This window comes from Myotis lucifugus, unplaced genomic scaffold (genome assembly GCF_000147115.1).
Source record: "Myotis lucifugus unplaced genomic scaffold, Myoluc2.0 scaffold_1493, whole genome shotgun sequence".
In the NCBI taxonomy this organism is placed as follows: Eukaryota; Metazoa; Chordata; class Mammalia; order Chiroptera; family Vespertilionidae; genus Myotis; species Myotis lucifugus.
This window is the reverse complement of record NW_005872541.1, coordinates 35,952-50,236: the sequence shown is the minus strand read 5'-3', so window position 1 is coordinate 50,236 and position 14,285 is coordinate 35,952. Positions and strand designations below refer to the sequence as shown.

General features: G+C 55.4%; 1 protein-coding gene across 6 annotated transcripts in view; it reads right to left on the bottom strand.

The window, feature by feature from the left end:
• The window catches only part of MCPH1 (microcephalin 1), a 29,095-nt gene continuing 14,810 nt past the window's right edge, over window positions 1-14,285 (bottom strand). For 2 of the 6 annotated variants that reach the window (XM_023748524.1, XM_023748523.1), the window contains 4 exons: window positions 13,143-13,180; window positions 11,856-12,018; window positions 617-694; window positions 1-317 (listed from right to left, as the gene is read on the bottom strand). In XM_023748524.1, coding sequence (XP_023604292.1) covers window positions 312-317; window positions 617-694; window positions 11,856-12,018; window positions 13,143-13,180 — 285 coding nt within the window. In that variant the 3' untranslated portion in view covers window positions 1-311. Of the gene's footprint in view, window positions 318-616; window positions 695-11,043; window positions 11,138-11,855; window positions 12,019-13,142; window positions 13,181-14,285 lie in introns of those variants that run through there. The other 4 variants (XM_023748521.1, XM_023748522.1, XM_023748519.1 and 1 more) reach the window with 3 other exon arrangements.

Here is a 14,285-nt window from a genome sequence, read left to right as displayed (position 1 = left end):
CTCGAGCGGCCAAAACGCACCAAGGCTGGTGCCGAGACCATCGCCGTTCGCCTTCCAGGTCGTAACCTTCTGCATGAACAAACCGTCATGCACCAGTCGACAGCTGCGCAGTCCTGCTCCCCAGCCACCGAGACCACCTGCGGGATCCGGCCTCAGCCTTCGGAAACCAGGCCCTGGCGCCTACCCATTCGCATCGGTCAAGTGGAAGCCGAGTTTAGGGAAACGGGAAAACAAAGTCCGCGGCGTACGGCTGGCAGGCCACGTTTTTACACCTATCAGTCTGTCTCTACGGGCAGCAACAGCATCACCTTTCAAAGCTGCGAGCGAGATACAGAGTTCCTTCTCAAGACCCCGCCTTCTCATTTTTGTTTCTCAGTCCTGAGGGCTCCACAATTAAGACTTTTTGAGAATGCATTTCTCACAACTTTTTGCAAAGATTTTCACATTTGTTCTCACAAATAAATAGATTAAAAAGTATTCAGTTCTGTGGATGTTTTCTTAGTTATGGGCATAAGTGTTCTTGATTTAATAAACATCTGAGCCCTTAGCTTTGCTAATAACAGTTTCTCAAGAAATTGTAGTTGTGGTTCCCACCACAAAGTAACGCTTGACTCACCGGAGCGGCAGGAAAGGAGTCGGAGAGCTCGAAGGGTTCCTCAGAAATCCAGTGACCCAGTTCCAAAGACCACAGGACCTGCAACGGCACAGAAAGCAGCATTTTAAATATTTATTGTTAAATATTCTGAGTGAATAACAAGCCATCTAGAAGCGAGCAAAAGGAAAACCCAGCGGCGAGTGCACCCCCCAGATCAGAGCAGGCGTGTTGCACCCCGAAGGGGCCCAGCACCTCCAGCTGCACACACGGCAGACGGGTAAGGGCCTGGCCAGGTGACGTCTCGTGATGACTGGACGCCAGGGCTATTGTCCCATGGAGGCCAAGTACGACCAGAGACCACCCTGCTCCTAGACACGGAACAGGACATTTCTTTAAGACTACACGTTTCCAACTTAAGGAGGCATGCAGACGGTGCTCGGGAAGTGTTTCCACAGTCTTATTAAAAAGAAAGGTACACAAATTAGGAGAAGACAGACCATAGGCCTAAACTTACACAGCAACCCGTGGTGTGTGACTGTTCCTAACATCGTCTGACTTTCAGAAGTTCCCCAGAGCACACGTGAGACTCCCAGACTGTGAAGAGGAAGTATCTCATGAACACGCTTCCATCAGCAGCAGCAGCAGCAGCAGCTGCAGCAGTAACTGCAGCATCTGAATCCACACATTCAAATGATCAAAACGACGTTTCCATTTTGATTCAGCAACGCCTGAGACTCGGGCGCCGCCTGCTCTGTGACCGAATCCCTCCAGCCTGTCTCTACGCTCCGGCAGGATTCACAACCGGAGTCACCACATAACGCATGTGTCGGTCACGCCAAGTCTGATATCCCTTCTTCCTGCAGTGGCTACACAGAGCTATGTCCTTCCGGCTGAACCCCTGGCGATGAAGCGGAAGCCTTCCCTTTGGGAGTTCCTACAGCTCAGCACCATCTACGGGAGCCGGCCTGAAGCATCCCCTCCTACCAGCACAGCCAGCACGACCCACATGGGACGGCCACGCTGTTTCTAAGAGCAAGTGCGTGTGGCAGGGAGGCCGGGCGCAGGGCACGGGGTCCGAATGCTACCCCCAGCACTGGCCTGGGCCCTCAGACACATGGAGTCACCCACAGCTCTTTCCTGGCTCATGTATCGCTCATCTGTGACCATGAGCAGGATCCCATGCCAGGTCCTGGAAACACACCCAGACCCCGAGGAGGCCAGGCTCTGTGGGAGGCGGGGACGGGGGGCAGACCACATGGGGTGCTCCGGCACAGGCCGTGGGAACCCAGAGGGGAAGCCAACTGGCTGCCTAGCAGGGGCGGGGAACCTTTCTCGCCAAGGGCCGTTGGGGGATTTACAGCATCATCCTCGGGCCACACAAAATTAGCAACTGATTTGGTCCAACATTTAATGAACTCGGCAGGGCCAGACCAAACGATTTCCCGGGCCTTGGACCCGTGGACGCGAGGCTCCCCACCCTGGTCTAGGAGAACCCAGAAAGGGTCGGCCACGAGCTGACGTTTACACGGAGCTCAGCAGGCAAGGGGGAGGGGACGCCAGCGGAGAGAGGACTCCAGCCAAGACGGCCCCTTTCCGGCTGGAGTGGGATGCTCTGGAAGAAGGGTAGGAAGACGGGGGGCGGGGCCCGTTGGGGAGACATGAGAGATGCTGTTTCTTTCCCCGTGTGCTGGGGGCATCGGCTCGGGGCAAGAGAATCAGGAGAAAAGCCAGGAGCGAGCTCCTGGGCTGGGCCCCCCACGGCCTGGGGATCAGCAGGTCGAGGGAAACCTGCCTCCGTGGGAGAGGTTACGGCAGGCTGTGAGCTCGGGACCCGCTCCGTCTCCAGTTGGTCCTGTGAGTCCACGAGCATTTTGCCAATTAGGCCGCTTTTTGGTTGTCCCTGATTTTTACTGCCTAACCAACATTAAAAAACAACTTAGGAAGTTCAGTGAAAGGAGGTTTTATAAGTATGGAAACTCGACACTGAAGCCGTTTCCCCGCTCTCTCTGGGTGGTTAAACACTCAGAATAACTATTTTCCTGACGTTATTGGCCACGGTCACTGACAGAGACACGCTAGCTGCGTGGTTCCTCATAGTCACATGCTTAGCCCAGGACCCAGGCTCAGCGTGGACAGGAGGCAGCGTGACCAGCAGGAGGCCAGGAGCACACAGTGCCAGAGCCAGAGTGGCACTGAGTTCAAGTAGAAGCCACACAAAAATGCCACCGGATTCAAAAGCCTCTGGGGAAACTTGTTCTCTGAGCTGGTCCCTCTCTAAATGTTATGGAAATAAAGCCTAGGACATCGACAGTACAGCTTTGGTAAGTGAACTGTGTTTCATTTCTCTACGTACTCAAAGAATGAATAATTTACAGAGATAACAGGAAATAGATTCCACTGTAAGGAAATCAAATCAGAAAGATATTACAGAAAGAAGTACACACTTTTTCCTTTAGTACCTTCACTAGCCAAACTGATCTTTACCTCCATATTCAAAACAGAGAAAGTATATTCTGCAAGACAACAGTCAAGACCATAAGTGACCTTAAAAATAAAAAGTTAACCCAACATATTTCCCATCAGATATGTGACAGGAAGTCACTAAGAAGCCAAGCGAAGCAGGGATGGAATTGAAGGGGTACAGAGGGTGCACCCCATGTGTCACAGCCCTGACAGGAGGGTATTTCAGATTCACCACACATGAACATATTTCTCACACTCGTAAAGCATGAACCTTGTGAATTCAACGAGAAACCATTTTCTTGCCTTATTGTTCGATCGACAGCAACTGATACCACGTTCCATATCGTGGGAGCCCTTACTCCGTGCAGCCCAGACCCGCCCGCATCCATGCTCTCCTCGCTGTATGTACATCATTCCACTTGGGGGGGTGGGGGGGGGCCACAGTGATTGCAAACCAGCCGGAAAGCTGCTGTCGTCAAGTGCACGGCAGGGAGAGCATCCCACACGAGGACAAAGTCGCCTCCGGTCGCACGGCACCTTCAGCACATGCCAACAGGCAGCTGAAATGATGGGGTCAAAAGGCAGGGAAGGGTCCGCAGCAGAGAGCTGGCCGAGAAGCTGGCTCCATGGTCAGGGGCTCCGAAGGGCGGAGCACACTGGGATGCCAGCGTCCAGAGAAGGAAGTCGACAGGGAGCGAGTGTCCAGTGACCGCTCCCGACTCCCCGAGACGGGGGCAGGCGGCAGGAGAGAAGTCTGAAAAGGGTGTTGAACAGGGAAAAGGGGCCTCTCCCCGCCGGGACGAGGCAGACGTGAAGCCAGACAGAGCAGAACTGGACTGTCGGCCCTCACGCTGGACACCGGCGAGGCCCTGAGCAGGACACGGGCGTGCCTTCCTGGGGCAGTGACCGCCGCAGAAAAGACAGACACACAGACAGGACGCGTGGCCTCCCTCCATCCAACCCACCCACACACATCCCACCGTCCACACGCCGCCCCGGAACGCAGCTCACATCACGCGTCAGTGCCGGCATCACCCGCGCTTCATGCCATGAGCTCCGTCTCTACAATAAAGACATGGGCCAAACCAAACCAAACCAAGGGGCTTCCCGGGACCTCGCTGACGACAGGCCCGGTAACAGCTGCGCCACAGCCTCGCGAGGACCCGCCTCGAGGGGGAGCGGCAGGGCTCCCGGGTCGTGGTCCCAGAACTGGGGTGAACCCACAGACCAGACGCCCTCCAATGCACAGCTCTCTGCCCGTTTATCTTGGTCTGGTTTGATTTCTTTCACAAGTTTTGTAGTTTTCAACGAACAGATCCTGCCAATATTGTCAGATGTAAACTTAAGTACTTCCATTTCTGGGGTGTAATGTAAACTGGGCTAAAAAGTATTAGAATTCCAGTTGTTCATTTCTCGTAGACAGAAATACATATGACCTTGCCTGTAACCCTGCTGGGCTCGGGCTACGAGCTGTGGGAGCTTCTCTGTGCATCTCCTGCGTGTGGGCAGTCTATGCCCCCCCTCCCCGCCCTCCCCGTAGACGTCTTTATTTTTCTCGCCTTGTTGCCTCAGCTAGGGCTCCCCAGCAAGAGCATCCAAGCTGCATGAACCACCCTGTGAGGCAGCTTTGTGTGGGTTATAAGACAGAAGAGCATAAACCCAAGTGTCCTGTGTATCAATTCGTGTTTCTATGGAAAGTGGAGGCTTTTCCCCTTCGTTTCATCTTGTTTTTAAGTAAAAAAGTATAGACTGTTACCTAGTCCGGTGCTGGCGAGGGGTCACGGTGCTCTCACCAACTGCCTGAACTTCTTATTCCCCAGAGAATCAGAAAATTCCGAGTGGTCTAAGGTACTACGGCTCAACATCCGTAAGTGTCCCTTTCCAGGACAAAAACCACCAAATTACCTTTTCCTAACATTCACCTTAATTTCTTAATATTTTCTTAATTTCCTAAGAACTCTTCTTAAGTGTTTAAAAAAGATTAATGTAGTCACAAAAACAAGGTACACTTAATTTTTGCCTTCTCAAAAAAAAAAAAATTAAAGCAGGGAAAACAACACAGATTTCAGTCCAAGTGAAGAGAGAAAGCTGGGATTAAAGAAAAAGCGACCGACAGGGAGATTTTAGGTTGTACTTGAAAAAATGAAACACTCCGTGTAATGAAGATCGACTCCTGGTAGAAAAATTACAGCTGTACTATGAAGCTGATTTACTGATCATGTTGAAAATATTTACGAGGACTCGGTGAGCTATTATAATCGCATTATTAAGTTTACTCTAAACTCCTAAGTGGTCAGCTGCATCCATCGCTGTTGTGGACCTGTGTCCAGAGCACGCCACCTGCCACATGTAATTGTTAACTCCCACAGCAACATGGCACCAGGCGCACATGGGAGAACACAGCAGGCAAAGAGAAGGGGGCCCGGCCCGGCCAGCATAGCTCAGTGGTTGAGCATCGACCTGTGAACCAGGAGGTCAGGGTTCGATTCCGGGTCAGGGCACACGCCTGGGTTGTGGGCTCGATCCCCAGTGAGGGGCGTGCAAGGGGCAGCCCATCAATGATTCTCTCTCACCATTGATGCTTCTATCTCTCTCCCTCTCCCTTCCTCTCTGACATCAATAAAAATATATTAAAAAAAGAAAAAAGGGGGCCACTGGAGGGGACACGCCAACAATGTTCTTGGCGTAAGAAGAACTGATACAAAACACCAGCTGACACTGAGCACCTGTGCTGTGGATTTACCCACGGGGATCCCGTTAATTCCAACAGCTCACGAGTCTGCCTTCCCCCACTCCACCACCAGGAGTGACCGGCTGTCTTCTGCCACCTTCCTCCTCTAGCTGGGCAGGTGCAGGGACAAACATTTGCATTTGCCAAGCTTGCCTTTCCTACAGAAGAAGAACTCAAACAATAATTGCCATTTTTTTCTATTTTAAGCTAACACCAAAATTATAGGATTTTTCTCATCAGACTTCAGAGTCTTTGTCTCAGTTGTGAAGGTAGCAATGTTCTCAAACAAGAGAATTTGCTATGTGTACACGGCCTTTATTTTTTTCTAGAGGGAGAGTATGTCTCTCCCACTAGACAGTGCAGTGAGCCAAGAACCCAGAACCCACACCTGGGTTAAACCGATCTCCCCCTCTCCACAGCTCTGTGACAGAAGACAAGTCTGTCCATGGAAACACCACGCGTCACTGAGAATGAACTCGTCCCTGTGGGCAGTGAACAGTCGTGCACAGAAGTTACACGGAGGTTCAACTTCGGAGGAAGACAGGCTGTCAATCGTATAATTTTCAAGACTAAATAGCCGAGTGCTTATGTCCTGGACACGGTGGAGCCAGGAATCAGGGAGACCTAGACTTCCGAGAAGACCCACTTGGACTGGCGAGGTTTCAAGGCAGTAACATGGGTTCCAAAATAAGCCATTCCTCCTCTTTCCAACCATCTCTGAGAACCAAGGAAGACTTTCTGTAATTCATCAAGTTTCTCTAAAAATACAGACCAATGCAGCAGACGCAAGGCTGCCTCCAAGAGGCCATGTAACGGAGCGCAGCTCACACGCTACCCATGAACTATCTAAAGGGCAGTGGCCTTCGGCGGATGCGCATGCTGTGCAGCCACCGCCTCGCCCAGCTTCAGGGCTTCTCACGCACTGGGAGCATGCCCGGTGCCCACTGGGCACCCCCGGACTCACCCACTGGACACGTCACACGGAAGGACACACAACACGTGCCCGCCCTGCTCCCCTGCCTGCACGGTGCTTCCATGTGATGGTCGTGAGCAGTACTGAGCTGCCTGAGCAGCTGACTTGGATACGGAAGCAGCTCCGAGGGTCTAACGGCTTCCCTGCCACGGGCAAGGTCAGCACTAACAGTCACCTCCCACCCGTTCACCGTTCAGACCCACATGCTGCGTGCAGTCACAGAACGAAGACACCGGCGTTTGGGGGTGGGGGGGGGAGGGTGACCCAGGCTACCTTGGGAAGGGGGTGCCTGGGGAACAGGGCCTCGGAACTGGGGAAACGCCGAATTCTTGTTGAAAACCCCCCATTTCCAAGCACTGTGAGCCAGTGACTGAACCCCCAGCAACATCCCAGCTGGGAGAACGCACGTCCCGGGTCCCCAGGACGACTGTGCCCGCTGGGCGTGCGCGGGCCTCCTGACAGGGCAGCTCCGAGCCGAGAACTTTCTAGGCGAGGACCACGAACATGGTTGGGAGCGGCCTGTCCCCCACCCGCTCAATGCCCCCAGCCCCGCCCTGGGCAGCACGGTCCTGGGGCCCAGCCCTACAGAATCCAGACCTGGTCTCCTGTGTCTTTAAGGCTCAGAAAGCACCACACAGCTGGCCCCAAAGTGGCACTAAACCAGGGCCTCCACACGACCTACGTGACCACGACAGAGAAGATAAGCAAAAACGTCCTAAAAATAAGTAGCTGGGAACCCTTTCCCTTTTTAAGAGATGTGAGCGGACAGACACCAAGCCTCCGATGGAGGAGCGAGGAAGCTGCACGCGGGCACGGCCCATGGCGACAGCGACGCGCAGAATGCTGAATGGCTATTCTGGGGCTGGCGAGCTCCGAGGCGCCTGGCAGCCACGCCGTACATCTCACCAGCACAGAGCAGGGCGACCCAGCCTCCCTCCAGCAGCTACTCGAAGGCCAAGCGTCTTTATAAATAACACGGGCTCCTCTGTCCCTTATCAAAATGAAAACAAAAATAAATGTAACACATTCCAACGCAACCGAGACACACAGCAGGAGCATCTTTATGAAAACAGAGCAGAGCTCTTAGCAGCGACAATCGTCCAGTGTCAGGCGCTGGGAGCAACTCAGGCTCCGGCCCTGCTTCCCATGAACTTGAGCTGCAAAGTCCTTTTCTCACAGGAGCCCAGGTCACCTGACTGTCCTGAGCTCCCACAGGAGCACACGCTTGCAGTTTATGGTGATGCACGATGCCTGCACGGGACCTTTTCAGCTCAGAGGCCAGAAGCAATTCTAAAATTCTTTTTAAAAAGCTTTATTGTTGGAAGTATTATCGATGTCCCCTCTGTCCCCCAATGACCCCTCTAGCCCACCCCACACCCACCACACTGTGTCTGTGTCCATGGGTTATGCCTACACCAGTGATGGCGAACCTATGACACGCGTGTCAGAGGTGACACATAAACTCATTTTTTTGGTTGATTTTTGTTTGTTAAATGGCATTTAAATATATAAAATAAATATCAAAAATATAAGTCTTTGTTTTACTATGGTTGCAAATATCAAAAAATTTCTATATGTGACACGGCACCAGAGTCAAGTTAGGGTTTTTCAAAATGCTGACACGCCAAGCTCAAAAGGTTCGCCATCACTGGCCTACACCCATAAAGTGCTTTGGTTGATCTCCCCTCCACCCCCAACCCCCACCTTCCCTCAGAGATTCCAGCCTGTTCCAACCTCCAGGTCTCTCGTTCTGAGATTGTAAAGTACTTTTAGCCTCTCTCTCGTTTACTCTCACAGGTGAGTGCTGGCTTCCGGTCCCCCGGTAGCAGCCAGGGAGGGACCCCCACACCTCCTCCCGCGCTCCCGAGGCTCAGCTCCAGCTCCTCGGAGTGCGGGCCTTTCCGGTAGCTGCTCATGAGAGCACACAGCCCCAGGTTAGACGGCCGCACGACGCCCCAGGACAGCGGGAAGGGCCGCAGCGACGTCCGAGTGGCCCCCGTCCTGCCCTGCCAAGGAAAGGCCTGCACCGACACCGAGCTCAGACCCCCCTCCTACCCGACACAGGCTGACACGCTCGCCCAGCTCCATCTCCCAGGCACGGACTCCACCCCAGGGGACAGGAGGGAGGCGGGTCACCCTCCCCGGAGGCCACACAGAGAGCGCGGGAGACGCCCAGCCCGTGACGGCGAAGGACCACGGAGCCCACGCCTGAGCACAACACGACGGAATGCCGTGTCTCAACCTAATGGGGCCTGTGGGGGCCAGTTCCTCCTTTTCCCGCTGTGCCGCGCCCGTCTGCTGCCCACGGACATGCCACGCCCGCTGGTCCTCTCTCTACCTCCGGCACCAGCCTGAAGCGGGAGACCAGCGCTCTGGGCCGCCAACTGGGAGGGGCTGCCAGCGCGCTTCCCAAAGAAAAACAGATGAAACACACGGATTTTGTTAGAAAATCACCACAGTGACAGACTGCGTGGGCCACATACAACCGTCTATTGGGAAGAACGGCTAGAACGCTACGAGAAATTTCCAGAGACCACAGGGCCCTGAAGTAAAAACATTCCCGGCCGTGTTTGTCTTGGAGGCAAGCTCACACTGCTCGCCAAGAGTATTTTAAGAATCCCCCAAACTGCACTGGGACACTGGCAAAAGGGGGGACCACAGAGAGAGCCCGTCCTCTCGCACAGACGGGGGCTCCCCGAGGGGCGCGGGGACGCTGCCACCTTGGCCCTGAGAAACTGCCTCCTGGGCCGCTCGGCGCGTCACCAGGCTGCCGTCACCAGGCTGCCGTCACCAGGCTGCCGTCACCAGGCTGCCGTGAGCTCCCCACGGGCGGGGCGGCAGCTATGCTCCCTCCAACGCTGTGGTGCTGTCACTCCCTCGGGGCCTGAGTGGCCGCTTCCTCCAGCAGACCCTGGGGGAGCTGGCAGGGACCGGCCGTGAACAGTGGGGGCCTTGACTTTACGAGTGTCCCGACTAAACGAGGTTTTTCGAGATACGAGCCCGTCTCTCGGCAAATTTTTTGCTTTGAGGTTGCGAGCTAAAATTCGGGTTACGAGCCAGCTTTCAGATACCCCACCGCTAGTTGGCGCAGCGAACGGTCACAGTGAACGCCACAACCATCAGCCCAGCATCAACGTGTCTCACTCGTTTCACTTTTTTGATTTTGCCATACGAGTAATTTTGAGTTACGAAGCTCCGGTCACGGAAACAATTAAACTCGGAAAGTCAAGGCCCCCATTGTATTAGCCATGAAATTTTACTCCCCTTCCCGCCCCCCCCCCCCACCTTTTCTTCAAAATTCAGGGGGAAAACCCCCACAGGAGGGAGAACCCCAAAGGGCGGGGGACCCCCAAAGGCAGGCAATTTCCCACAGACCGGAACCCCACAGACAGGTGAACCCCACAGACAAGAGAACCCCACAGGCAGGAGAACCTCACAGGCAGGAGAACCCCACAGGCAGGAGAACCCCACAGGGAGGGGAACCCCACAGGCAGGAGAACCCCACAGACAGGAGAACCTCACAGACAGGAGAACCCCACAGGCAGGAGAACCTTGCACCTGGCTCCTGCTCCGCTTCTGCAGAGGGTTCGTGGGAGGCCCAGGCCACACCCTGGGGGACACAGAGGTGCCCAGGGAGGCAGAGGGGACACTCCAGGTGCCAGGGGGCAGGCTGGCACAGAGGCATCTCCATAGATACAGGACCTTCTTCCTCTGGGACATGAGGGGAGGAGCCGCTGACTGAGGAGGCCATGGCGTGACCAGGAGAGAGAACAGGGCATCACTCACGGAAGCCGACTTACAGGTGCCATCTCATGCCCGTCCGTGCGGGTCAGTCCTGACATACGATCAGGCACAGTGACCCCCAACCGCCACCAATGCGGACAGAGCGTCCCAGGCCATTTCCCTCCCACTCGTGACCCTAAGCTCTGATGTCTTCTGCTTCCCGGGCCCGAGAGCTGGTCCAGAGCTCCCGCAGGGCAGAGCACTGACAGCCCTGGAGTGCAGGGCAGAGCACTGACAGCCCCTGGAGTGAGCGAGCAGTGTTACTAGGAGTCATCTCAGGGGAGGAGCCGGGGTGGACAGTGAGCAGATGCAAGAGCCACGCAAGGAACGGTCGACACCACTTGCCCGACCGCGAGGCTTCGGAGTGACTGGGGTGAGGAGCAAGTAAAAGCAGAAACGGCAACAGACAATTTCAACTTTTATGAATAATGAAAACAATGATTAAAAAAATAAATGGTCTTTAATTCATAGAAATGAGGGCAAGTAATGCTACAGATAGACGTGTAAGACAGAAAGTGTCCAAGTGGACACACGGACATGGCTCACCTCAGGGACGCCATCTGCAAAAACCATCCGCCAATTCTTGGGGCTTCTGAAACCACCCCAACGTAAGTCACATTACCTCTCACTCAGACGCAGGAAAGTACGTGCGACTGTGAGAACATGCACAGGGGTCTCCCTTCCCTTTGGCTCTAATCAGGCTTCTTCCGGCGGCCGAGGGTCCTCCCCCCGCCCCCGCCCCGAGAATGCAGCCAGGGCCGCAGGAAGGTGTGCAACCAACACGGTGTGCAGGGCACGACTCTCCTGTCCACATTTCTGGGCAACCCAGCCCAGCGCAGCACCGTCAGGGTCAGAACCTGCGGCCCAGCACAGACCCCCAGTCCCAGGACGGTCTCAGTGGGAACTTGGGGCCCAGCACAGACCCCCACTATCAGGAGGGTCTCAGTGGGAACTCGGGGCCCAGCACAGACCCCCACTATCAGGAGGGTCTCAGTGGGAACTCGGGGCCCAGCACAGACCCCCACTATCAGGAGGGTCTCAGTGGGAACTCGGGGCCCAGCACAGACCCCCACTATCAGGAGGGTCTCAGTGGGAACTCGGGGCCCAGCACAGACCCCCACTATCAGGAGGGTCTCAGTGGGAACTCGGGGCCCAGCACAGACCCCCACTATCAGGAGGGTCTCAGTGGGAACTTGGGGCCCAGCACAGACCCCCACTATCAGGAGGGTCTCAGTGGGAACACGGGGCCCAGCACAGACCCCCTCTCCCAGGACGGTCTCCATGGGAACACGGGCCCAGCACAGACTCACCCACTCGTAGGAGAGGATCCAGCAGCCGCGAGCCAGGCCCAGCAGCACGTTGAGGGTGCGCAGCGCCTGCCCGGCCAGCACGTGGGTGGTGCTCTCACACACTTCTCGGGCCAACGAGAAGCCTTTCAGTTTGGCCACCACCCGGGTGACGATGCTCTGCTTGCTGTCGGAGGGAAAACAGCACCGTCAAGGCTTCCTGCAGGAGCATTGGGGATGCAGCCCATCGAAAAGGCAGGACGGCTGCGCTTCTGCACCCCTTTCAGCTGTGCTGCCATGTCCCCATCTCCCACGCCATCACTGGGACCCCGGGGAGACACAGGATGTCGCTCTCACTGAGTGTCGCTGTGAAGGGCTGAGCAGGCCCGGCTGCGACGGCTTCGCCACGTCCTAGACGGGCAGGAATGCGGCCAGGAGTGTGCGGCCTGAGAGTGCGCTCACCAGCCACGGGCGGGCCTGCCTCTCTCAGTGGTGGCTCGGCAGGAAGGGACCTGCTCCTGCGAATGGGTGGAACTCGCACGCCTGCTGCAGCCTGATTTTCACGGAAAGGGCCCAGGTTTCGATGAGAATCTCAAAACCTTAAAACCTATGGCTGATATGAAGAAACACAGGTGTCCCTGTAAACAGGAATTCCAAAATCTGTCACAAAGATGGTGCCGCATTTCCGCTGGAAGTGCCGTGCTGTCCAGCGGCTCTGCACCCTCAGGAACCGTGTGGACGCGCACCAAGCATGCAGGGAGCTCCCCGCCAGAGCCTGCTCAGCGCTTCAGGGAAATGGGAGCGAGGCTGCCGGCCAAGCAGGTGCGATCCTGGGCTGGGTGCTCACACTCATGCCAGCTGAGCAACAGGCAAAGCAACAGGTGCGAGCCCTCTGCCCGGCTCCGCACCCAGCTTCAGGGCGGACCTGCTTGGTCTTTTACTTTTTCAATCCTCTCCCACGATATTTTCCATTAATTTTTCGGAGGGAGTGGAAGGGCAGGGGAGAGACCCATGGACTGGCTGCCTGCCACCAGCGCCCCTATGGGCCCGGGAGCCAACCGCAACCTCGGTACGTGCCCTGCACCCCGCAACCTGCCAGGCCCAGGGCTGACGCTCTAACCACGGAGCCTGGCCAGGGCACACTCAGTCTTTCAAGTGCTGAGGGATTTTCTAACTCGATGTTAGTGATATAGCACAACTGAGAAACAGTCCCGGCCTGCGGCTGCCAGAAGCCCAGCTCCCAGGACATACCGGAAGCAAAGGCTAAAGCACTAGACTGAGGAGAAAGGCATCACAACACTGAGTACTTACTCAGCTGGCATGCTGGTCATGACCAATGTTCTCACTGGCTAGAGGGTTCAAAAGAGAAGGAAAAAAAAAGGTCAAAAATGTAAAAAACATTTTCCCACATAAATAAACATTGACATGTGTTTTTCTACAGTTACATCACTTAAAAGTAAACATTTAAGCAAATATCAAAGGAAAACAACTTTGTCTTCCTGGAAACAAACAGCCTATGAGATAGAAAGGGAGACAGTACCCCCACCCCAACCCAAAATAACCCAGACGTGAGGTGGCAGAGAAAATCCAAGCCCCCCTCCGGATGCCCGACCCCCGGGCAGCGAGAGGCCCCCGGCCCTGTGCGTGGGCTCAGGGCTGCTCCTCGGAACAGACAGACCAGCTTTGTGGTCCCATCATGAGTGAATGAGCTAAATAGTCGTTAACACGTGTCCATTTCCTGTAGTGAGAGTTCGATGCACCTTCTAAAAACCACCTACGAAGGTCGTCCACGGACAAGGCCCAGACTCATGGGCAGAAGCAAACGTCGTGGCCAGAGGCACACTCCTCCCTCCCCCCTGCCCGGCTCTGATTGGCTCCCAGAGGCCCAGCCAGGGGCCATAGGACTTGGCTGGCTACCTGGTTTTCTGAAGTTACTTTTCCTCTCTACTAGTTTTTGTTTTGTCTCATTAACAGATAAACACAGGCAGCCTTGGAGGCAGTGTGGGCTCCGCTCCAGACACGGCGAGGCGTGTCACAATAAAGCAAGTCACGCATTCCCGTCTCCCAGCGCACGCAGGCTTTGTCTGTGCGACACCACAGTCCACTGAGTGTGCGGCAGCATCACGTCTAACCCGTGTGCACACCCTGATAAAAACACTTCGCTGCTAAAAGAGAAAGCAGCAGAGCGAGCGAAAGGTCTTCAATGTTCACACAATGCTAAGCTCCTCCCGCCCGTCCCTGCCTGCGGAGCCTGCCTGCTGGGAGCAGAAAGGCCTGGGCACCCGCACCCAGGGCTGGACACGCCCACAGCTGGAGGCCGAGCCTGACCCCTCACTGAAGGGTGTGTGGGCTCCTCACCTCCTACCCCTCAACGTTTGTTCAGATTATAGGACAATTTCTGGCACAGCCGACACTCTGGGCTCGAGACGGGCCGTCGGCATCTCTACAAGCCGC